Source organism: Falco biarmicus, chromosome 7 (assembly GCF_023638135.1).
Source record: "Falco biarmicus isolate bFalBia1 chromosome 7, bFalBia1.pri, whole genome shotgun sequence".
Taxonomy (NCBI): domain Eukaryota; kingdom Metazoa; phylum Chordata; class Aves; order Falconiformes; family Falconidae; genus Falco; species Falco biarmicus.
In genome coordinates, this window is record NC_079294.1 from 23,936,974 (window position 1) to 23,959,991 (window position 23,018).

General features: G+C 40.5%; 2 protein-coding genes across 7 annotated transcripts in view; one reads left to right on the forward strand and one right to left on the reverse strand.

Moving 5' to 3' along the window:
* Positions 1-798: 798 nt before the first annotated feature.
* SNAP23 (synaptosome associated protein 23) lies at positions 799-20,747 on the reverse strand. Of its 5 annotated transcripts, none has more exons than XM_056347650.1 (8): positions 20,729-20,747; positions 11,812-11,916; positions 11,197-11,238; positions 9,428-9,476; positions 8,787-8,904; positions 5,235-5,387; positions 4,524-4,668; positions 799-2,005 (listed from the first exon to the last, which is right to left on the reverse strand). In XM_056347650.1, the coding sequence occupies exons 2-8, from the start codon at positions 11,866-11,868 to the stop codon at positions 1,940-1,942; spliced, it is 630 nt and encodes a 209-aa protein (XP_056203625.1). In that variant the 5' UTR covers positions 11,869-11,916; positions 20,729-20,747; the 3' UTR covers positions 799-1,939. The 5 variants fall into 5 exon arrangements, with proteins under 5 accessions (XP_056203625.1, XP_056203621.1, XP_056203622.1 ...); XM_056347646.1 differs by lacking the exon at positions 20,729-20,747 and adding an exon at positions 19,489-19,629; XM_056347647.1 differs by lacking the exon at positions 20,729-20,747 and adding an exon at positions 19,024-19,253.
* Positions 20,748-20,907: 160 nt separating this feature from the next.
* The window catches only part of ZNF106 (zinc finger protein 106), a 42,922-nt gene continuing 40,811 nt past the window's right edge, over positions 20,908-23,018 (forward strand). For both annotated transcript variants that reach the window (XM_056347628.1, XM_056347629.1), the window contains exon 1: positions 20,908-21,063. The gene's annotated coding sequence lies outside the window, so the exon portion shown is untranslated. The remainder of the gene's footprint in view (positions 21,064-23,018) is intronic.

Sequence of the window (23,018 nt, forward strand, 5' to 3'; positions counted from 1 at the left end):
GTTCTTAAAAGTACTTCTTTGCTACTTGTGTTTTTAAGCACATAATCTTCATTTTCTAATGGGGTAGACTAGTTTTTTTGATTAGTTTTCCAGCAATTACCATAGTCTAGCATTGGCCTATTTATTACATGCATCAGCTCCATCCTTTCGTCAGTTTTTCTCCCTGCTTGTTTTGTTGGGGTTTTTTATGTTTGTGGGGGGGTTGGGTTTTGTGTGTGCACGTGTGTGTCATTTGTGGTTTTTTTTTTTAAGTTGTTCTGGAAGTGAACTGAGAATTTGCCAGTAATAACGATTGTATTTCTCCTAAAAAAAAAAAGAGAGAATAAAACACTTAATACTGTCTTACATTTCAGTAGATTAGTGTCACCTCTCTAGCCCTAGGATTCATTACTAACAGCTACAGGATGCTGTGGACTGTCTTTCCAAAAAGCCATGCCATAATGCTATTAGTCTTAATTATTCCTCCCATTGACTTTGAGTATTTTTGCCATCCAACACCGAGTATCACAGGTTAGTCCAAAGCATCATTTTCACCTTTAAAAGAGGCATAATATATTTCTGAGTTAAAATTATACAGGTCACTTGCCATTTACTACAAGAAAATCCTGGGAATAAATCTGATGATATTACAGTAAAATCAAAATATTTTTCTTCTTCATCAGAAGACAGCTTTACCTCACCTGGTCAGAAACTCCTCTATTCTGCAACAGAACAGGAACATTTATGTTGCAAGCAACTTGGATGTGCAGTATTTCCAATTGCCAGTCCCAAAGTCTGCAATAATAAGCCAGTCAGTAATCTATTTAGAACTAGTTTATTTAGAACTAGCATACAGTTCATAAATAGGTTCTGCTTCCTCCAGACTTGTGACAAAGAAGTTTCATAGTAAGCTTCTGTTTTCTATATGTTTAAGAAGCTCCCCCAAAGTCACCACTGAGAGCAAACTCTGCACCACATCTCAGTCATTATTTTGCACTGGAAAAAGGCATAATCTGAACTCCAGCGAAAACTGGCCAAAACAGAGTCTCATATGGGATGTGAGAAAGCTGCATGCTTTTCTATTCAGTTTCTTCCAGTGAAGATGCATCATTCAAACACTAAGAGTTAACTTTTAAACGTGGGGCATAAAATTTTCCATCAAATAAATACTTCAAGGAGATAGTTTTATTTTCTTCTACTCACATGTGCAGGGGGTTTAGATCAGGCATATATACACACAACAATTATCAGAACAATGCAGCACAATTTCCTAGTCATGACCTCCAAATCAACGTCAATTCATAGTAAAGAAATGGCAACCTGCCTATCCCTTCAGTTACCTTTAATGTTTGTGTGGTTAGGAAGTGTTTTAAACCCTCAACCTTTAAGTAGTGGGCCTCTTCAATTCTGTAATCCACAAACTCAATCCCAAATCAATTATGTGGTTTGGATTGTAAAACTATGGTTAGCCTGCTAGAGATACAAGTCAGACAATATTCACCAAGTCCCTATTTTAGTGAAGACACTCAACTTATGAGGTATTTCAAACAGTGCATAGTGCCCTCTCCAGCATTCCACAACCGTGAATTCAGGTTACCCTGCTTGTTCATCTTCAATGAAGGACTATATTTTAGGTGCAGGAAAAAAAAAATAAAGAGAGAGACATGGGAGAGGGGAATAAAGCATGCAAAAAGATTCTCAAAGCCATAACCTTTTAGCCCTGAGCAGTTTAAAGAACGTGAAGGCAGATGAGTAGGAGGAAGTTACATTGGCTGCTTTCTTGGAGTCACAGCCATGTTTACATGAAGCAATAAAAACGTAAAAGAAAATCAATCCCTATAGAAAGGGTACTGCTTCATTTCTCCCAGCCCCTCTTATTTCAGAATAGAAGTTTCACAGATCCATGAATATGGTGGCTTGCAGCTGGAGAGACCATGTCATTGAACCATGACAGCAGGCTTTAATTGTCAATTAGTTTCTTGGCTCTGATGTTGGCTTGCTCAATACGTTCCCTGTTTGTATCGGCCTGAAAGAGAAATTCACAGGTCATATGCAGACTCCATGCAAAATAGTTTCAAAATTCAAACTGACATGAACTTCTGAATTGCAGGGTGTTTTCACTGTGGCAGACAGAAGGAGACCAACTTTTATAAGCTGGAAATAGTTCTTTTTCCTGCCCTAGCCAGCATATGCTGTCAATTCTGGCAGAAACAGAAGCAGGTGAAGTAGTTTTTAACCTTAAGCTGACCCTCAAAACACAGAGCAGCTTGCCTCAGCAAGTCAGGAAGTATATTAACAGAACAAGAGGATAAAAATTCCCTCTTTCCAAATGTTTAGACAGCTTAATGACCTCTACAGAGCAGCTTTGTTGCTATGGACTAGAAGTAATAGTCAAAACTGGACGTGACCTATGGGCATAAAGTCAAAATTAAAATGCCTGGGTTTAATCCACATGCCCTCCAGTGTCCTAGTGTCATATTACGGTATCTGTAAACAAAAAGCACTTTATAATTGTTTTACCATTATAAAAAGTCAGCCACAGCATCTAAGCTAAACAAATGTCACAATACAGTTTTACCAAAAGGTATGATAAACAGCTTAGAAATTCCCTGATTATCCACCCTGCAGTGGGGAACGAGCAGGAGGGGCAATAAGCACAGAAGTAGTCTCTACCCTCACCATGAGTGGAACTCCCGAGAACTCTACCTGTGCCTAGCATCAGCCATTTCACACTTCCATCCTGCAATGGGCTAGGAAGAGGGCATTGGCAGTTCTAGCCCTTCCCTCCAGTTCTTTCCTTCCTGAACTTCCGGTCAAGGGCTGGGGAGGGGCAAGAATCTACTACAGAAAAGTGAGAACCCAACCTGTTAACACCACTTTGGAAACACACTGACCTAGCTACTAGATCATCTTCTCAGGAAAAGACAGTAATGTAAGTCACCCAGTCAAGACTATTTACTTCCCCGGTGAGTTGGAATTTTTCGTATTTTTATTTTTTAAAGTAAAAATAAAAGCATCAACTCTATTCTGAAGTTAAGCCTAATACTGCTCTTTGTTTCTTTATACGGTCCTTTGGAAATTCACCCTCAACATTTTGATTCGGTTTCCACACTGTTCACTAGATTTAAGAAACAGTTATCAGCAAAAACGGTTTAATTTAAATTTCCTGAGATAGTCTGCCAGTCTCAGAGCCCGGAATTGCACTTCTATTTTTATTGCTGTTTTGTAAAGCAATTCTAACTTGTTTACATCATATTTTAATAGTTAGTAAGACCTGATAAGCAAGATTTATTCAGACCACTAAAATGAAAAAGCATCAGGCCAAAACATGTGCTTGAAGCTACAAGAAACACTACTGCTAAAAACAGTAATTCCCGCTTGCAGTTAGTTTGACCAGGAAATTTTCAGTCCACTTAATAATCTGTAAGAATTTCACACCTTGCTTTAAAACCAGATTAAATTTTCTAGTGTTCCTTAAAAAGTTTGACTTCTTTTACTTGACAATCACCTCAGATCTTCATTGTCGTTCAGTGTTCCCTGAAACTGCTGTAATCTTCCATAAGATCATGTTGATTGGCCTTATTAATACTCCAATGCCTAAATTACTAGACAAAAATTGAGATGCTGACATAGGTACAACCAGCATTTGTGTCAGGCTAGCTCTGTATATTTGATAAAATTCCATTCCTCTTACTTTTAACCTTACTGGGCATTTCAGTGGTATCTTTAACTTCCCATTTTGTCTTAATACTATAATTTACATCAACTGGTATTCACTTCTGCTTTTAAAAATCTTTAACATACACTATTCATTAAAGGTTTCATTTCCTTTCTTAACCAGGATGCCTGTAAAAGAGCTTCCATTCATTTTCAGAATGAGGATTTCTAAAAGTAGGGGTAACTTCCTCATAAGTTGGCCTCTGAAAGAAAATTCCCCAAAATATATTTATCAATGATTCACCTGTTTTGTTAATCTTTAAAGCAATAAAAAAAATGTTACTGGCTATGACTAACTTCACGTGCAGATGAAGGCAGACCATACCCCTGAGCACCTACAAAACCTACTATTCCAAAGTCTCCCCAGCCCCAACATTAACTTGTCCATAAGAATTAGGGCAGTGAGCTACTTGTGTTTTATTCTACATTCAATGATTATAGTGAGTTTTCCGAATTTCCAGAAGAATCTTGCTACTGTTAAAAATACCTATTCCCTACCACATACAAGATTCCCTACAAGCAACAATCCCCCAGTTATACCTCCAGTAAACGTCTGCCCTTTTGAGCCGATAAAGTGTAGTTGTTTCCAGAGTAAGCGGTGACCTGTGTCTATCTAGGTTTACTGACACTCTGAAGCATTTGAATTTTCAGCTACATATCCAAACGCCAAGATGTATGCTTTGCTCCAATCACTGCAACCTAGAGGATGGTATAATCTTAATGCATATTTACTGTAAATACAGGTAGATAAGACAGTGAACCCATTCCTTATAACTTCTCTGTTACAACCTCTAAGCTGAAGGCAGAGAACACCCTTTGACACTTACCTTTACATTTATCCGGTCTATTTGTTTATTCTGGGCATCAATCTCATTGCCCATATCCAAAGCCATGTTTTTCAAATTCCCAAGAATATTTCCCACTTGAGCAAGATTTTCATCCATTTCATCTTCTCTGGCATCATTTGTTATCCTGTTCAAATAATTAAGACAATGTTTCCACGAATCAAGAACTTGCTTTTCCCTACCCTCAATTTACTTTAATAGAAATTGTTCGTTGACAGGCAATGTATTCAAGCCAAGGTACATTTTTCCCCTCTCTTAAAACCCCACTTATTCCAAGCAAGCAGCCCACCAAAAATGGTACTAAGCTAGCTGCTATTACAAAAAATAGCCTTAGAATTCAAAAGAATGGCTACCAGAAGCTTAAGACATGAATTTGTCTCAAATATCTTTTATGACAGTAAGAGTACTTGGTATTTTTTAAGAAGCCCCTCAATAACTGAGCATTAAGTCCTCACATCCAGAAACAGACTGATAATACCACCACTATGAAAAAAAAAAAAATGGAAGTGTAAGATAAGCACTACAATACTGAAAGCACAGGTATCTCATCTCATCTCCAAGCAGTAACAGCTCCTCCAAGCAGCAGAGAAAACTTACTATTTAACAACTTTACCTGAAATGCATCCAAAAGAAGCAGACAACTGGTAACTTAGGATTTCTGCATTTGAGATTGAGAAATATGAAGCAGCAAACCTGGTAATATATCCACCACTTGGTCCTCCAGAGTTCTGAGGCTGCTGTTGATTTATACTTCTTGGTTGCATGGATATCACATGATCTGCAGAGTTCTCCGTTCCATCTCCCCAGGTTGCTCTGTATGCTTTGCTAGCCTCGAAGTTCTTCGTCCTACTCCGTAAAAATAAGAAATCTGAACTGCTACATCAGAAATATGGCTTCCTGACTGAAGTTCTGTATTAATCAAGGATTTTCAGAAACAAGTCTTGTGCTTGAAAGACATTAGATTTTGTATACACAAAGCCTTGTCTATACAATAGTGTTTCTTATGTTTGTACTCTCCAGATACAACTGGGTTACTCTAGGGACAGTGATTAATTCAGTGTTAAGCTTTAATACAAGCATGGTAATTTCCTTAAAGTAATATACTCAACCAGAAGAGGGGAAGCTTATGACAGTAATGGGGAAGCTTACATGGTCATATGATAAAGTTGCATTTACAACAGGAATTAGTCTAGAGTCAGGACTACTTACTTTTCAGGGAACAAATGGGGATGAAAGAAAATACTCCCCTCAAATACAAACAGCTACAGTATGCAACAAAATCATTAATCTCTACTGATTTTTGTCAAACATTTTCTGTTGCCAAATCTTTCTTTCTAAAGCTAATGCTTCTCAGGTTAATTCTGACTATGAAATAACAGCAATATGTTTAAATAGCTCCTTCATTCTGCAATTCAGTTGTACTAACTCCACTGAAGTGGCAAATCAAATTGCTTCATGTCAGTGTCCTTTAATTTTTTTTCCTCTTCTGATTTATGGTAATCTCAAGAATCACAGACCCACAAAAAGCAAGAGGGGAAGAAAATATAAACGAAAAAAACCTGAATGTAAATTGGGGGTCAGTTCTCATGAACTCTAAAGAACACATTTTGAGAAGAATATTCTCATGGTCACCTTGTTTGCTGGCATTTTCAGGTTTAAGGTAGATAATCCAGACTCCACTGCTACTTTTCTGTCTCTTTAAAAGCCTGTGAAGGTGAGCCTGTAGTGTCTTTCAGAACAACTAACTTTGCAACTACAGGTAATCAATTTATTTATACTGCCTTTCAGTAGCTCAGATGTTTCACATTTGAAGCGTGAAATTAGCTGTAATGAAGAAATATTCCCCTCATTCTTCTGCCATTTATGTAACCAAAATAGGAAATTGTATTTCATAGGTCAGAACTTATGAAAAGTAACCTAATAGGAATACATCAAGAGGAAGAAATGGAATAATTTCTCAGTTTATAATGGAACTGTAGCACGCAGCAGAATCCTAAACAAAACTAAACTAGTCAATTCTAGCTCCTGGTACATACAGAGGCTTGAAGATATCTTTATGTTTACTACAACTAGATCAAGCATTCTATTTTTTATCTCATTCATACTAAAGCTGCAACAGCAGGAGTGCTTTGTATGCTTGGATTCTGGATTACCAAAGTCTTAGGTACCAGAGGTAACAGAGCAATTTATTGCATAAAAACAAGTGGCCTGAAAACTATTTGCACATCTGAAGTAGGCTACTAGAAACAGAATTGTTGCTCAAACTAAGCACAGTTAAGAACAAAGCTTCTCACCACCTGATTTTTTTTTTTTTAAAGAGCCATTATTCAAATTACATTCACTTTTCTCATGTTTCATTTCTGTAAGAGTAAGGTATTTTGTACAACCTGTCAAACCAGCAAGGGCTCAAGCACTTGTTGAGCATTTCCACAGCTAATGCACTCTGTAGTAACTGACATTTTCTGTTCACATGAGCATTACAACACATCACAGTCACAAGGAGACCTGCATGCAGACATCATGCATTCGGCAAGCACAAATCCAATAGAAGCACCACTTCAAACAGCTGGTTAAATGCACTAATAAGACTGACCTTGTCCTAAAATCCGCTTTCACCAGTTAAGTGAATACAGCTTCTTATCCTAGTCTTCATTTTTAGAAAGCAAGCATCAGTGTTAGGAGAGAATGGAAAAGAGAAGAAAGAATAGTAAAGACCAGCAAACAGGTAAATTGTTATTAGTACATAGATGAGAGTACTGCCAGTATTTTGTGTTCTCACAAAGCTTTTATAAATAGTGTAAGCCTAGGAGAAATGTGCAAAGCAATATTTTAATTCAGCAACTGTTCTAATTTAGCTTTATGAAAAAAAATGAAAAGCTTTGGAGATAACTGGTTAGACAAATAACTCTGACATTGACAGAAAAAACTGGTGTACCAGTAGATATACATAAAGCATTCAGCTTCTTCTCTAGTGGTTTTTCTCTATACATTACTGCCCATTTTGGTACACAAATCATTATTTCTTTTATTGTTATCCATTTATTGCCACAAGAGTTAAATTCTGAGCTTGCTCAGTGTCAATAAGCAGCTTAGCTTCAGTGAAATAAGACTGTCAAATACAGAAAACAAAGACTGAGTGTCAAAATGCTCAGAGTCCATCAGCCTGATAAAACTAATACAAAACAGAAAGGACACTATCCAGAGGTCAGGACAGAACTGTTTTTTCAAGATATTAAAGCACTACAACTTTCAGCCTTTGAGTCCATGTTCCCATCTATCCTAAGTGATTCAAAGTATTATTCTGTTGGATAAGCAGACTCAGCTACACCAAGGAATTTTTACCTAAATTTCTACTATCTCTCAGTTGAATGACAATGTTTTTTGCTCATGCTTACAGAGCAAAAGTGAACACACCCACTATTCACTTCAGTGGTCAAACTCTTAACTTATTTCTCCTTCAGCTGGAAGAACTATGACCCCATCCAACTCACACAAACTGGTTTGATACTTTGGCTAAACATAAAGCTAGCACACCTCTAAATAAAATACTTTTCCTTATAATACTGATTTCTGATCATTGTTTGTACTTCTAAACACCTAAACAGCATAAGTGCCATAGAAAAGATTAGATTAATCTTAACTGACTTGGATGTGGTAGCTGTAACACTGATGTTATAGAGGTAGTGTGAAGCAGGCCTGCAAGAATTTATGTAGTACCAGTGAAAGATTAAAAGCTTTAACATCGTCCGTTCTCCTACTCTTCCTCACTACAGCATGAAAAATTTTTAAATGCCTAGAGAATCAATATTACTTTCCTTCTCCAAAACATGTTTTCCTGCTTTTAAGTTAGTACCAAAGCACTTTTGTGAAAAAATTATTTTTGGAGTCAAATTTCTAACAGACAAGCATTTAAAAATAGCTGTTTGCAGTCCAACTTGGTCTCATCTGTATGGACATTGATAGTATTCCATTAAATATAAGCCTTAAGGTGATTCGGGCACAATTGTGCAGGATGTTATACAGCAGCTATATTTACAGTGAAAGGGGCATAGTATACAGTTAGATGCAAGCAAGCTTTAGCTACTCTCATACAATTCTAATAGGATGCAGCTCTATGATCCAGAATAGTTGACCTTCCTACAGATCCAGCATTTTTTAATTAGCTCTTTCATTAGCGACCATCTCCCATACAGTAGCTATTGGGAATATTCTAGAACATCAGACAAAAGTACCAATTTAACTGACCTGTTACAAGGACAGACACAGAGCCCACAACATTTGTTGAGCTCTGTCAGTGTCTTCTCAGCTTCTCTCATATCCTTATTTATCTGGTCCATACCTTCTTCTATGCGATTGAGTTGTTCTAGAAGAGAAACAAGTAACCTGAATAAACAGATTGGGGGAAGGCGGGGGATATTAATATTTCTCAAGCAGGAATTTCTAAGTTTCAGTTCTATCTTTACACCAAAACTAATGCCTTTTTTCTTTCCTGCCTTCTGGGACTTAAATTTTTTCTTTTGTTATTATTATTTCTTAGAAAGATACTGAGTAGTAAGTTTTGTTTACTACATTAAAGATACTCCACCCCTATTCTTAGGGCAGCACTTCTGTTGCTGCTTTTAAGAGTAAATGCAGACAGTTACATTCATGCTGTGGTGGAAAGGATGGGCTTCTGTAGCAGAGCTGTATTACTTGTAACTAACATGATCTCTCAACTACTTAAAAACCTCTTTTAAATACTGCACACGGGAATAACTGATCAGCAAATTTCATGCTCACATAAGTAGTCTTTAATAAGCCTTTAGCTTCAGCAACAACTCTTGAATGATAATCCTTTTTTAGTCACAAAATTTATTTTCAGTTTTAGAGAAGGAGGAAGAACTCACCTCCCTGTTCATCCAGCATGGTAATAGTTTTGATACCAACATCCTGGGACTGCAGAAACAAGATTATTTGCAGATATGAAAAAACAGATTTCAATACAGCAGTGCTAAATCAGAAGGTCTCTATAGGAAATTTGATAAGGCAACAAAGTTTGTAATAAAACACTATCCTAAGAATACATCCTGCAGTAAAATTATGCTAAGTTTCAAATTAGACCCTATGTTAGTGTAACAGGTGAGATTGTCAGCCTATCTCAATCAGTGGGTTCTTGTGAAGTTTTTTCATATTACAACAAGATAACATTATTGTCATAGTTCAATCTATTACAATTATCAAGCTAAAAAAGTAAACCTAGCTGTGCCTTGTTCTGAAAAGTAGTATTTAGTTTGTTCTTTATCCCTACGCCCTTCACTAGGGCTGACAAGGCCTTTAGTCCTAGAAGACAGAATAAGACAAAGCAAAACAAAGCCTGCAAAACCGTTCTTGAGAATTCAGCAGAAGAGATCAGGAAGAGAATAGCTGTTCACTAGTTTTAGAGGCAAGCAAAACAAATCAGCATTGAGGAATATATCATAGTACTGCCTCAAAGTCTCGAGAATCTAGCGTGCAAGTCACACCAATGCTTTACTATAAACTGGCAACATACAGCTGTATGGTAGGAGTTATTTTAGTTTCTAGGAATCACCAGACTATAGTATCAGGAGAAATTATGGTGGCTTATTACATGTTCTTAACGTTTGTGTTTGAGAAGCATTCATTAGGCTATGCTGGTTCAAATGCCTCACTGACAACAGTACCATCCTCAGTTCCACAGCAGCCTGCTACCATCTGGACTGTGAATACAGGCTCTAAAGCAGTAGTGACCAAACACTTTAGGCTCCTTATTCACAGGATTTTTTTTTTAACGTTCTCACACTCACAATAAATTGTCTCAACTCTTCAGCACTAAAAGTCTGGACATTAGCTTTGAAAGGCATTATTGCTTAGCCTCTGGATTCCCATTTGTCTATGCCATATCCAAGTACCAGCAAAACTGTCCTGCTGAACCAGTCAAGCTTTGTTAAGTCTACCAGAGCTGACCACCAACCATCCTATTTTACTCCCTACCAACATGATGTTCTGGTTTTTTTTCAAGTTACAGTATCAAAATTATCAAGTCATTTTTGCAATGGGGCATGCATGCCATAAGTGTAGAGGAACAGATTTCTCACACAATGTCATGTACAAGGGTGTTAAAGAGTTTAACCAGCATACTTAACTACCTTTAAAGTTAAAACTGATTAACAGATTGTAGGAAGGTGTATGTAGAACTACTTTTGTTCAGAAACAAACCCCACCCTCTACTACCCAACCCAACTGAGCTCCACCCTCCTCCTCAAAAAGACATTTTCACACTGTTCACAAGCAAAGTGAGCTCAAAGACAAATGGAAGACGTTATGAGAAGCAAGTGATGCAGCAGCCAAAGCCATAACTGACCATCACAGAATATTTTTTATAACTGATCTGTAGCATTTGGAGATTAGTCCATTCTGCTTAGGAGGGAAACAGGTAAAAAGAATACTGATCCTTGAATTTACATAGTGTGAAAAACATTAGGTTTAAGTCATTCCAACCCTACTACTAAATTAGATCAGCAACTTCTAATAATGAAATATGTATCTCAGTTTGCGAAAGACAAAAAAGTGATTAAGATGACTTCATGATAGTTAACATGCTGCCTCTTATACTAAAATTAGTAAATACCCAGGGAATGCAAAAGCTTTTCCTCACCTCAATGGCCAAGCCAAGAATCCTCCTTGTGCTTTCCAAAGACTAGAAAGAGAATTTTAAATGAGTGTGTTAACAGTACATATCAGTGTCTGAAAAGCTTTTTTACCAGTTCATTGCAGTAAGGCAACTAGTATACAGAGGTTCCTCAGCCTATTTGTAATACACACTACAACACAATCATACTGGCAGCACATCAGAGATGTTTTTTCAGTAGCATAACCCCTTGGTTCTTAGTACTTGCTCATACTTTGCTTATCCCATCTGAAAGTCACTATGAAACAAAATATATTCAAATGAATTTTAGTTAATTAAAACAGTCATGAAGTATCAACATGATTACAAATAGTTCAGGTACCCAGCCTGTGTTGTCTCAGTAATCATGACTGGGTGATCGGTACTCAGTCAAGTAGGTGGCTTTACAATTAAGAAGTTTAAATCCATTCTTACTTTCAGGAAGGAGTAGTCTTTGCTCTGGCATTTAACGAGTAAAGCAAGAGTTTGAAACATTTGAATACCCTTGCAGAATCACTACCTTAGACTGCCTTTATTTTAAAAAGATATTGTAATCTTGGCAGGTAAGTACTGTAATCCTAGATGGCCTCCTATAATATTTACCTCATCAGTGACCTGGTTGGCCCTCAGCTGAATTTCTTCATGCGATAGTTCAGCCATGATGAGGAACTATTACTTCAAGTAGTCACGTTAAATAGAATCTTCCCCCTGTAATAAGAGATACCAGTTAAGCATCAGAATTACCTTTTTATCAGTATTTTCAGTTTAAACTGGAAGACAGTTCAAAGAATGAGAGCCTATACATTTCATTCCGCTTGGTACAACACCTGGTTAGGACTAGAACGCACTGAAAGAATTATTCAACTGATACGACCTAAGAGAGGAGCTAAGAAAAACGTAGGAATAATCAGTAGGTAAAATAGTTCCCTTTCCAAAACACTTTCTGAATATTCTACTTATTGTTAGTTTAAGGTACAAATCAGGAAGTCTTAAAATAAAAAAGCTTCTCCATGTTGGAAAAGCACATTCATTTACCCAATAATCCATAAAGAAATTCATTAAGGCATTTAATTACTAGCATAAAACTTTAAGTGTTCTTCCTCTTCCCTTTGAGGGAATTCAGACAGAAGGGAAAACATTTTCACTGCCCAAGTACCACCTAAAATGGTTCCAGTAACACTCCAGAAATAGTTAATTCTTATGGTATGGTGAATCCTTCAAATGCAAATGGATCAGCAGAACTTTTAAATGGTACATCTGCAACTCCAGCAAAGGTTTTTCACATCTACCTTTTTCGTAATAAAGAAAGGATCAAGATTCTGATAACTGAAGTCCCAACACACCATGATTTAACCTTTGCTAGAAACAGAAGATACATTTTTGCCTGAGGAGACAAGGGAAAAAAGCAAGCCCATCAATAACTGTATTCTTATCAGAGCCAAGAATCTGCATTTTTGTTGGAGGAATGGTAGTAAAGCCAGCATTCCTACCAACGGGAATATAGAGCATCCAGGCTATACAAGCATTTAATGAGATAGCACATAAGCTGAGAATAAGAGTTTTTTTATCTATTCATTTTCCCTTAACTTTAGACTAACCCTTGCTCTTTCACATTAGTAGCTTCCCATTAAGTTCACATTATCCCTTGAGATCACTCCAAATATTCTGCTTGACTATGTTCCATTTTTCCCTACAAGGTCAATATTTTATAAGACATAAAATTAGTAACTGCCCCTAGAAGGGCAATTTATGCAGACTCACCCAGCTATTAGCTAGACAACAGCTCTTTGCAGGACACGTGCAGACCTCTGACAGTCAACTGTCATCAAGACACCTAATCCCTTACAGCTGAAGGATGCAGAGAATACTTCAGCAGGTCTGATCTTTAGCACCTAACATATCTCCTCAGCCTATGACGGGAGCTCTAGGAGGTTTTTCTAAGTAGGTGTCAACAAATGTTATTTTTTGTCTGACTTTTTTTTACATGATGGCATTCTCACACAAGGTCTCTAATGCTCAGTTTGCAGTAGTCCAATATCATTATATAATCAGTGACTTACCTTTTCATTCACAGCCTTAAGCTCCTTCCATAAGGTTTATTTTGGGCACCTCAATCCTAACTTTGAATTTGAGAATGCCCTTCAAGCTGGTTTACACAGCTAAGGACTAGTAAAGCAAGGACTGGGAGGAAATGGCCTATTTTTGCACTGGAAAGTGCTATCAAGCTGGTTCTTTGGATGAAAATCTCATTTATTTAATATTCAGAAACAGGGTAAGTTTTCAATTATATAGTTGCACCAAAGCAGCAATATCTCAGTTACTGTAATTATTGCAGGCTTGGCCAGCCTTTCCCTACTTTGGTTGCTATGGTTAGGTACTCCTGCAGCTTGGAGCCATAAAACATATCACATCCCTTTTGCTCTGCAAGATGAGATGTCCCCACCCTCTGAATATAACAGCTTCCCAACAATTCCACTGTAATTGCAGAATAGGGCCAGAAATGCAGCTGTATTCCCAGAGTGAGCTGCAGATTTCTTTTTCAGCAGCCCTGGTGTCCCACTTCCCTTTGCAGCTGTGGGTTCAGGCTACCTAGGAGTTCACGTACCAGCATAAGCATAACCGATGGCTGTATGATGTAATCCCAGCTCAGAGGCTGTAATCGAGTTTCTGAAGAGCCACACTGCAGCCAACACTACACAGTTTCTTGAGGCAAGGGAATGACATGCCTGTTCCCAACGACTGAAGTACATACTTGATAGTTGCACACCTAATTGAAATAGCTGCATATAGCAGGTGCCTTCATTGCAAGATATCTCTAAAGAAGAAGTTATAACACCCAAGATGAGGCCCCTTGTTTTGAAATAATAGCTCAACTATTCCAACAGAACACAGCATACATACATAAAGGATATGCATTAATCTTTCTGCCTAGGAATCGTAAGCACCCATTGAGGTATCCAGCTCTTAAGCTAATGGCATATGATAACATGATTTTATATCCAAGGTATTAAGATTCCTTAATAAAGACAAAATATTCAGGGAGAAAATATTCAATATAGCTAAAGTATTCCTGGCATGTATTTTTATTATAATGCACGATTCGCTAAGGCAATCATTTATTTTAATATCAATGCTCAACATCTAGTGGCTTTCCCTCTCCTACCATTTTAAAAATCCTAGTCGCAATGTAAAAAAAAAGACAAAGAGACTTTAGAATTATATTACAACAATAATCTGCTATTTTAGTTTATTTTCTCTCTAAAGTGGAAAGTTTTAAACATGAAACTAGTATGTCTACATATAAAGTAGAACTCCTTCAAAGAAGGAAGTTTGTCAGCTGTATTTACTTTGTTATCAAGAAGTTCTCTGCAGAATGTACTCAGTTACCAAACTGCAAGGATTAAACATATTTCAGCACAACTCCCCCTCTACCTCTTGCATAGGAAAATGTGGCACCTACAGAGTATGCAGAACTAAGCTTGCTACAAAAATACCTTTCCTTGAAGTAATGGGCCTCATAAAACTTTTCTACCAGGAAACGTAGAAGACTAACACATTCATCATAACTATGACTGTCAGCCATCATCACTATCCTAAAAAGGAAGATTCATCAAAAAAACAAGAGCATCAAGGTAATGAACACAGGACCTGCAAATCATAAGAATCTCTCTTTTCTGCTGTGTTTTATTTTGGAGATTGCAGGGGCAGAAAGAGTGCTTTGAAATTGCAATTCCAGCCACAAGCTTTAGATAAGATGTTATGTCTTCATAAGACTATTCATATCATGCTTAGCCATCCTACTAACTCACTATTATAATGCATATTAAAATTAGGATATTATGGTCCAAGCCAGTTGAGGATGGATTAGACTTAAGTTACTTCTATCTTTTGGACAAGAGGAACAATGAGGTAAGGCAAATAAATTTGTCTGCACAGACTTTTTTCCATTTACTACACATTCAATCATGGCTCCTGAAAAGCCTTACATTCGCTCTCTTTATGTGAAACTTGGGTAGGACAAGGCTGAGGAAAACACACAGCAAAGGTGATTTAACAGAACTGTTTAAAACCTCGAGGTATTTCCTGTAAGAAAACAAGGGACATGACAGGCACTTTTGAGCTGGTTTTAGCATTGTGCCAGACCCATTCAAAGAATCACTGGCTTAGAGATCTTTATTTGGTTAATCAACACAATCACACAGCAGCTGAAGCATCTTAGTAGGTTCTTGGTCTAACTTGAAAAAACTGGAAGGTGACACAGACTGATGTGAACTACGGCTACATTAGCAGTAGGGTGATCCTGTGAGAGTACAGTGCAAGCTTTTGTTTGGGGAAAGCGCTGCTCACATTACCACATTTCAGCTGGATCAGTCACAAGTATTTAATCAAGAGTTCTGCCCCTACCCCAGCTACTGAATTGAGAGCTAACACCTGCCAAGCTGTAATTTTCTTAAGACTGAGTGCAACAGCAGCATCATTACTGCATACTACTGCAGCAGGCTCATTTTATCCAACAGCAGCTCTCTGGCTGGGATTCCCTGACAACAGATACATTAAAAACTTTGAGGGAAAAAAAATTAAGCATCTGAATTGACAGAGCCTCAAGATCAAAGTACTGTTTTCTGCAGCCTGCAACAACAGTCATCTTTGCCACCTGTCTCCCCAGACCACACAGTAAAAAATTAACATGAAATCTTTCTTTGTGGTCTCTGTCGTTGGTCTAAGATACTCCACTGAACCACTAAGGGTTTTTCTTGCAAGTGTTTTTTTTTCATTCAGAATTACTTGTAAACTGGCTGCCAGCTATTTATGCCAACACTCAGTTTCCAACATAAACAAGTTTCAAAAGCCACAACAACAGTGAGGTTGCGTAGTCTTTTCAACCGTTTTTCAATCCCAGTAACCTCCTGAGGCTTATAAAACACTTCCAAGATAATGAAATCTATAGTAGACAATTTACATGCAGTTTGAATCTGCTTTTCTTCACCACTAGCTGAAAAGCAATTCTAAGGATTATTAGCTCTAGGAAAACAAAAAATTACTTCCTTGTTTTACAACAGTTACAGCATACTCGGGCTGTGCTACCCAAAGCACTCAAAAATTCATAAGAATTTTTTGTCTTACCAATCTTTGTGAATTTGCACCAACTGCAGGGCACCACAAGGCATAAGAAAGTGCTTTTTCAACTGCAACTACACAGTCCGCACCTGGATAGGGCTGCAGGCAGGAAGAGGCTGCCATCCCTGGAAGCGTTCAAGGCCAGGCTGGATGTGACCTTGAGCAACCTGGTCTAGTGGAAGGTGTCCCCGCCCGTGGCAGAGGAGCTGGAACTAGATGATCTTTAAGGTCTCTTCCAATCCAAACCACCATGATTCTATGGTGACAAGTTTTCTTAAACCAGACAGGTCTACTTGCACCAGACCAATGAATTGTTCTGATTGCTTGCACTTTCACAAAGCCAAGATTTTTGCCCTCCATCTCTGGCTAACATGCAGCTGTTTTGTGCCTCTGACAGGCTTAATGCCCTTCAGAAACTTGTCATAGATCCATCACAGTTGCTAAATATCATAAATTAAGTCCTTATTCACCACCTGGGGGCCCTCTATTTGAACCTAGCCCCCTCTCTATCAAGTAATGCTTCTAAAACAATATCACAAACTTTTCTTCCTCCTTCACTGATAACTTTTTTGATAACATTGATAACAATGATAACATTTCCTTTTTTTCCTGTTAAAGATATTTTGATAATATCAATAGCACACAGCAGGCTGTGCCTTGGTGCCTGGTTCCACAAATAGAGAATAAGAGGTCTGCAATTTTCTTCTGAGCAGTAAATAAAGCGACAGAAGAAGAAACTGGCATAGTATTTGTGGCCATGGAAGACAATAGCTGTGAGAGCTGGAAGTTGGTGTACGTTTATCTCTTTAATGCCAAAACACCATAAGGCATATTAAGTTTGCTTTCAGAATAATTTTTTTTCTCTCTCAAAAGAGCTATTTCCAAGCTGTGAATGAAAATCACAACTCCTACAACATGTTCTAGCAAGACTCCATGCTTATATCTTCACATTGTTTTCCTCTTCAAGGTCTAGCAAAAGTTTTTGGCAGTCAGGAACTAAATGCAGGAGAGTTGAGTGGAAAGCTTTCATACATTATGTTCAAGTTAACTCATTTTTATACAGTCATGATATGAAAGAATCTTACCTTTTCTATTTCCAAATAACTATATTTGACTACCTCTTCAATTCAGATAAAACTGAAAGTAATACTTGTACTTTATTCTTTTAAAATAATCCACTAGTAAGAATACCAAAGTATTAAACCTTAAAATCCTACAATCCTCATCTGACTAATTCTTTCCTTGAATGTTTCATATACATACCAGGAAAGAAAACTTAAATAATACCTACTAACCAATACATCTGAAAGCATGATTGAGAAATGCAGCCTATGCCTCATTTTGTGTAATCTTAGCACAAAGGTAGAACTAAGTGACACAACCTTGTGGTTGCAGCAGTTAACTGAAAGCCAGTATCACACGAGCTATACTTTTAGCCATCAGTGAATTGGTACAGCCTCAGGTGATCATGGAATCTCTCTCGGTTCCTTCTCTTGTAAAGCAAGTTGTTGCCTTGCCCAAAAGATCATGAAATGATCGTGACAAAATCATGAAAACATATTATTCGAAAACCATGAATGTTATATGAATGTATGAAATTTCTGTGCATTATTGCAAAGATCAGAAGTTAGACGGTTTTCAAATTAGATTACTTAGGGCTGGGGGTTTTTTTGTTCTTCCAAATTCTTCATATCACTAGTGTAAAAGGAGTTGTTTTTTTAAACCCTTGGCTTCACACAAACAGTTATCCTACTTGTTAGTCAGCTGAAATTCAGCTCAGCTAATGCAGGGTGGTACAAGGTATCAGCACCAGAATGTACTGCTTACAAGATAAATGAATAAAGCATCTGTGACCCTGGGGAAAAAGGCCAGGGCACAAGAATAAGACACTACTTGCATGCTTCCTGCTTTGTCTTATCTGCTTCCTGAACACACTGCACAGAGGCGATAACACAAAGAATAGGCTCTAGTAATGCCACCTCCTCTGTGGAGTGTGTGCAGTTCTATACTTGTCTCAACAATTCATTTCTGTTCCTGGAAAAGCCTCGTGATACCTCCTCCAAATTAGTTACTGGCCAATACAAACTAACAATCAACCCTAGATCCACATACAGACAGTAACAAATCCTACTTTTTTCTAATGACACAAACTGTGCTATATAATAATGTACTTCAAAAACGGCAGAGCAGAGGAAGTCAGGCATATAGTTTGGTCACTAGACTGTCAGCAAGCAATTAATTATTGCTCAAGTCAATGAATCAAACAATTGACATTACAGGAGGCTTTTCCTTTATCCCTAAACACATTCCTACAGAGCTGTTCTCTCTGCAGCACAAAATCTGGTTTGTTTATGAAGGAGAAGTAAAGCAATACCCAGCTGCATAGTTCTGGATGCTGAGCAACTACCATCCTTTTTAAAAGGGTGAAAAAGAGGAAGGTAAACAGCTAGAGAAGTTGTATAAAGACATTTCCAAAGTTTCCTTAGCTCATTTTTCTTAGGTCATCAAATCACGTGTGTTGATTTGATAACTTCTGTTGTGCAAAACACAAACGAAAGTGAAAAAAGGAGAAAGAAAAAATGAAAAATAAAGCTGACCCTTCATTAGCTTCCCAGAAGCGCCAAGGGCATCAAGATGTACAACCAAGAGAAGCACAAAAGTACAGATTAATTTCGGTGCTTATTGCTCACCACGTACCACAACAGCACCTCACCGGCGAGTCTCAGGGCCGCATGACACCCAAGGCGAGGAGGGCGTACCAAGAGGAGGGGTTTCCGCTGTACCCTCCCGACAGCCCAACCCCGGGGCCCTCGCCAGGCAAGTGAAAACCACCTGGAAACAGCACCGAGGGCCCCCGCCGAGGAGGGTCGGCGCGGCCTCCGGCACGGAGAGCCTGAGGCGGGGCCCTGGCGGATCCCCCGGGGGGGCCCGCCCCGCGCCCCGCTACCCCCGCGCAGCCCGGCGGGCCCGGCCGCCACGGCAGGGCGGCACCAGCTGGACTAGCGCGGCCGCCCCGCCCCACCCCGCAGAGGCCCCCGCCGGGCCGGGCCCGCCCCGCACGGGGCACTGCGCGGCAGGGAGGCGGCCGCCGACCGGAGCCGCCAGCCGTCTGCCGCGCCCGGGGCGCAGGGAGCCAGTAAGCCACAGCTACCGCACACCTACCGGCCCCGCCGCCGCCGCTCTCCAACCGCGCCGCGCTGTAGCGAACCGCCCCCTCAAGAGCCCATGTCCCGCCCGCGCCGGTGCCGAGCGCCGACCCGCCAGCGCGTCGCTGCCCGCCCCCCGGAAGCGGGGCCCCGCACCGCCCCCCGGAGGCGGCGCCGCGGGCCGCTCCCGACGTGGCGGGAGGACGCAGGCGCGCCGGGCGCCGCGGGCAGCCTCCGAGCCCCCGGCGTGGCGCCGCGCGACGGCTCGTGCGCACGCGCCAGCGCCCGCCCCTGGCCGTGGCAGGCAGCGCGCGGCCCGGCCTCGGTGGGGGCGGGCGCGGTGGGACCCAGCGCCGGGCAGAGGCGGCCCGGTGGCTACCGGCCGGGGATGGCTGCGGGAAGTGCGTCCGCCCCGTGCCTTCACCAGGAGGAGAGCAGGGGCAGAAGGGGGAAACGGCTGTTGGGAATGGCAGATCCCGTCTTCCATAGCCTTTCCTGAGACGTGAGCCTTCTTGGGTGCGGTGACTCTTCCCTGCCGGCAGCTCTCGCGGCATCGAAGCCGCTCTTTGAGCCTGTAGAGTCAGATAATCAATCGTTTAGGTTGGAAAAGACCTTTGAGATCATCAAGTCTAACCATTAACCCAGGACTGCCAAGTCCATCACTAAAACGTGTCACCAAGCACTGCATCTAGATGTTTTTCAGACACCTCCAGGGATGGTGGTTCCACCACCTCCCTGGGCAGCCTGTTCCAATGCTTGACCACCTTTCCAGCGAAGAAATATTTCCTAACATCCAATGTAGACGTCCCCTGGTGCAACTTGAGGCTATTTCCTCTTGTCCTGTCCCTTGTTATCTAGGAGAACAGACCTGTCCACACCTGCCTACAGCCTCCTTTCAAGTGGTTGTAGAGAACAGTACGGTCCTCCTTGGGTCTTCTCGTCTCTGGACTAAACAACGCCAGATCCCTCAGCCGATCCTTGTAAGACTTGTTCTCTAGATGCTCTTCCAAGGTCCCTCTTCCAGTAAAACCGCTGTGATCTTGGACCCAGGCCTTGCTTTCCCTCTGGGGATGCTCAGAGCTGCTGCGGACTTTGGCCCCTAGAAAGGCCCGGTAGACTAAGGCTTATTGCACCCTGCACCAGCTTCTCGCTGCTGAGGCACCTGCCGCCTTCAGCGCCCGCTTTTCAGAGTGGTAGCGCGTGGCGCTACGTGTATTTACGGCGCTCCGTTTCCAGATGATAACAACGTCTGTTACCTTTGTCGGCTGGATAACGCCCCTGACTGACGACAAGCGCCGCTGCCCTCGCCCGCACGCCGCGCCCGGTGTCCCGCCGCCGGGACTACATTTCCCGGCAGGCAGCAGGGGGGCGCAGGCGTCGCTCCCGGCGTGCAGCGCGGCCGCCGTCCCGCGGGCGCATTGGCTGTGCCGGGCGGCTGCCCCACCCCGCCGTGCGCCGCGGGTCTCGGTGGGGTCGGCCCGGCGCTGGTGCTGTGCGGGCGGCGGGCTCGGGGGTAGGCGGCGGCCGGGCCTGCTCTGTCCCGGCAGGGGGATGGGTTTTCGGGCCGCTGCCCTGGCGAGGGGTGCGATGTGTGAGTACCGGGGCTGCGGGGAGCAGAGGGCTGCGGGAGCGCGGTGGCGGTGGCGGGGGTGGTGGGGGGTTACTCCGGCTCTGGCGGAGGGGGCGGCCTCAAGGGAGGGGAGCGGGGCAGGCCCGGCCTGGAGGGCGTGCAGCGGGCATCCTTCTTTGGGGCGGGCATACCTTTTGTTTTGCGTTGTGAGCATCCTATACTTGTGGTAGTGATGCCTAAACTTTGTTAATTCTGTTAAATACTAGCTTTGTTAGAGCAGGTTTCTAGCTATCATGTTGTCTCTTCATACCCTCTAGAAGCGTTTCCAGCGTTGAAGTGTGACTTTGGGTACAAAGTTGCCTAGTTACCTTTCTTACAACATACAGCTAAAAACGTGATGTGTGAAAGCATGTATAAATCTGATGGTAAATATTGTTAACCTAAAAGGAGTGGGACTGATGGTGTGAAACAAGTCTTAATAGTTCAACAAAATATGAGATATTTAAAAGTAATCAGTCATCATTACAAGCAGGGTAGTTCACATGCAAACTTGCATTAAGAACTGTTCAGGGGTGCTTATGAACTTCAACTTGGAAAAGTTTATGAACATTGGATAGAAATGGCATTAATAATTCAATATATTTTGTTGATAGTGGTTTGATAACAATGGTCTTATGCGAGTAAGAAATTCTCCTTTTCACCTTATGTCATTTGCCTTCTGAAGTGCAGCTGTAAGGAGCTTTGTAGTACAGATGAGTTCTAAGGCATGACCTGAGAGAGAAGAGGACTGAGATTTGACTGACTGTTTTCAGCATGAGTTCCTTTGCTGGTTATTTCTGCTCTTTTGTTATTTGCTACTTCTTTCAGTCAAGCCTCAATTACTGTATTAAACTAATTGACTGTTTTGGTGAACTGATAGATCCTAGCCTTAAAAAACACTTAAGCCTTCCAAAAATTTGATTAATAGTTTTGCTGAAATTTAAAAGAAACTCCCCATTAGCACTGCAATATTTGGGATGAATACTGCAAGTCCTAAGGGTCAATGCAATGTGGGTTGGTAATTTCTTACCTTGGAAAATAGATTCCTATCCTGAAGTCCCTTCTGTTAAAGGCAACTATTTTTTGGTGGTTTTTTTTTTTGTTTGTTTTGTTTTGTTTTTTTGCGCTTGCTTGATTTCAACTGAACTAGCAGTATAAGGCAACTGCATTTGCACCACCACGTATGTTCCATAACTGACTTATTTTTGTACGTAAAGTTTGTTGAATAGGTGCTATATTCTAGTGTTTTCAATTTGGAACAAGTCATTGGTTTTAACCAACTTTGTTAGTCCGTTTCCTGTATCAGTTTGGTTGCTGTGACAAACTTCGAGTAACTTCTAGCCCGTATGTCAAAAAATGTCACGTTTGAAGAGATGTCAGCCAAATGCATCTTAATTTATGCAGGGCTGTGATATCCAATACAAAGAACAGCAATCACATGTTCAAATTGTGTACGGAGATGCTAAGACTTGTAGATACCTTCATCTAGGGGACATTAAGGTAATTTTCCATTAGTTTTTCCACTTCATCTTGTAATGGAAAAATTAATAAGATATCTGGAAGCAAATTCTTTTTAACAGCTGGTAATCATCGCCTGTGAATTCTGCCACCAGATGGTGTCATAAGATTTGTGATGTTGCCTGACTCAAGCCTATAGGAAAACAAGAGACTGTTACGCATTACAAATAACTTCTGTTTTTATAAAAATGTTTTTCTTATTTGTAGCGTAAGGAATTTTTTTTGTTTTTTCTCATCTAGTCCTAGACTATTTTATATTTTGATCCCAAATTGATGGAGCTGCTAATATTCAGCCCTGGGACAAACTGCATTACAGAGATGTAAGAATTCAGACAGACCCCTCTATTTCTATTGCGTTGTCGTTAGTGACTGTTGTCTTAATGTTTGGGATCCTTAACTTGAATTTACTTGGCACCAAA

Bases quoted from the DNA above. Each gene is read 5' to 3' on its own strand.
- SNAP23 (XM_056347650.1), bottom strand. From the start codon at position 11,868: ATGGCTGAACTATCGCATGAAGAAATTCAGCTGAGGGCCAACCAGGTC. The intron at 8,905-9,427 runs GTGAGTTCTTCC...TTTCTCTTCTAG, and splicing joins CATGCTGGATGAACAGGGAG to AACAACTCAATCGCATAGAA. The intron at 2,006-4,523 runs GTAAGTGTCAAA...TTTCTCTTTCAG, and splicing joins TAGACCGGATAAATGTAAAG to GCCGATACAAACAGGGAACG.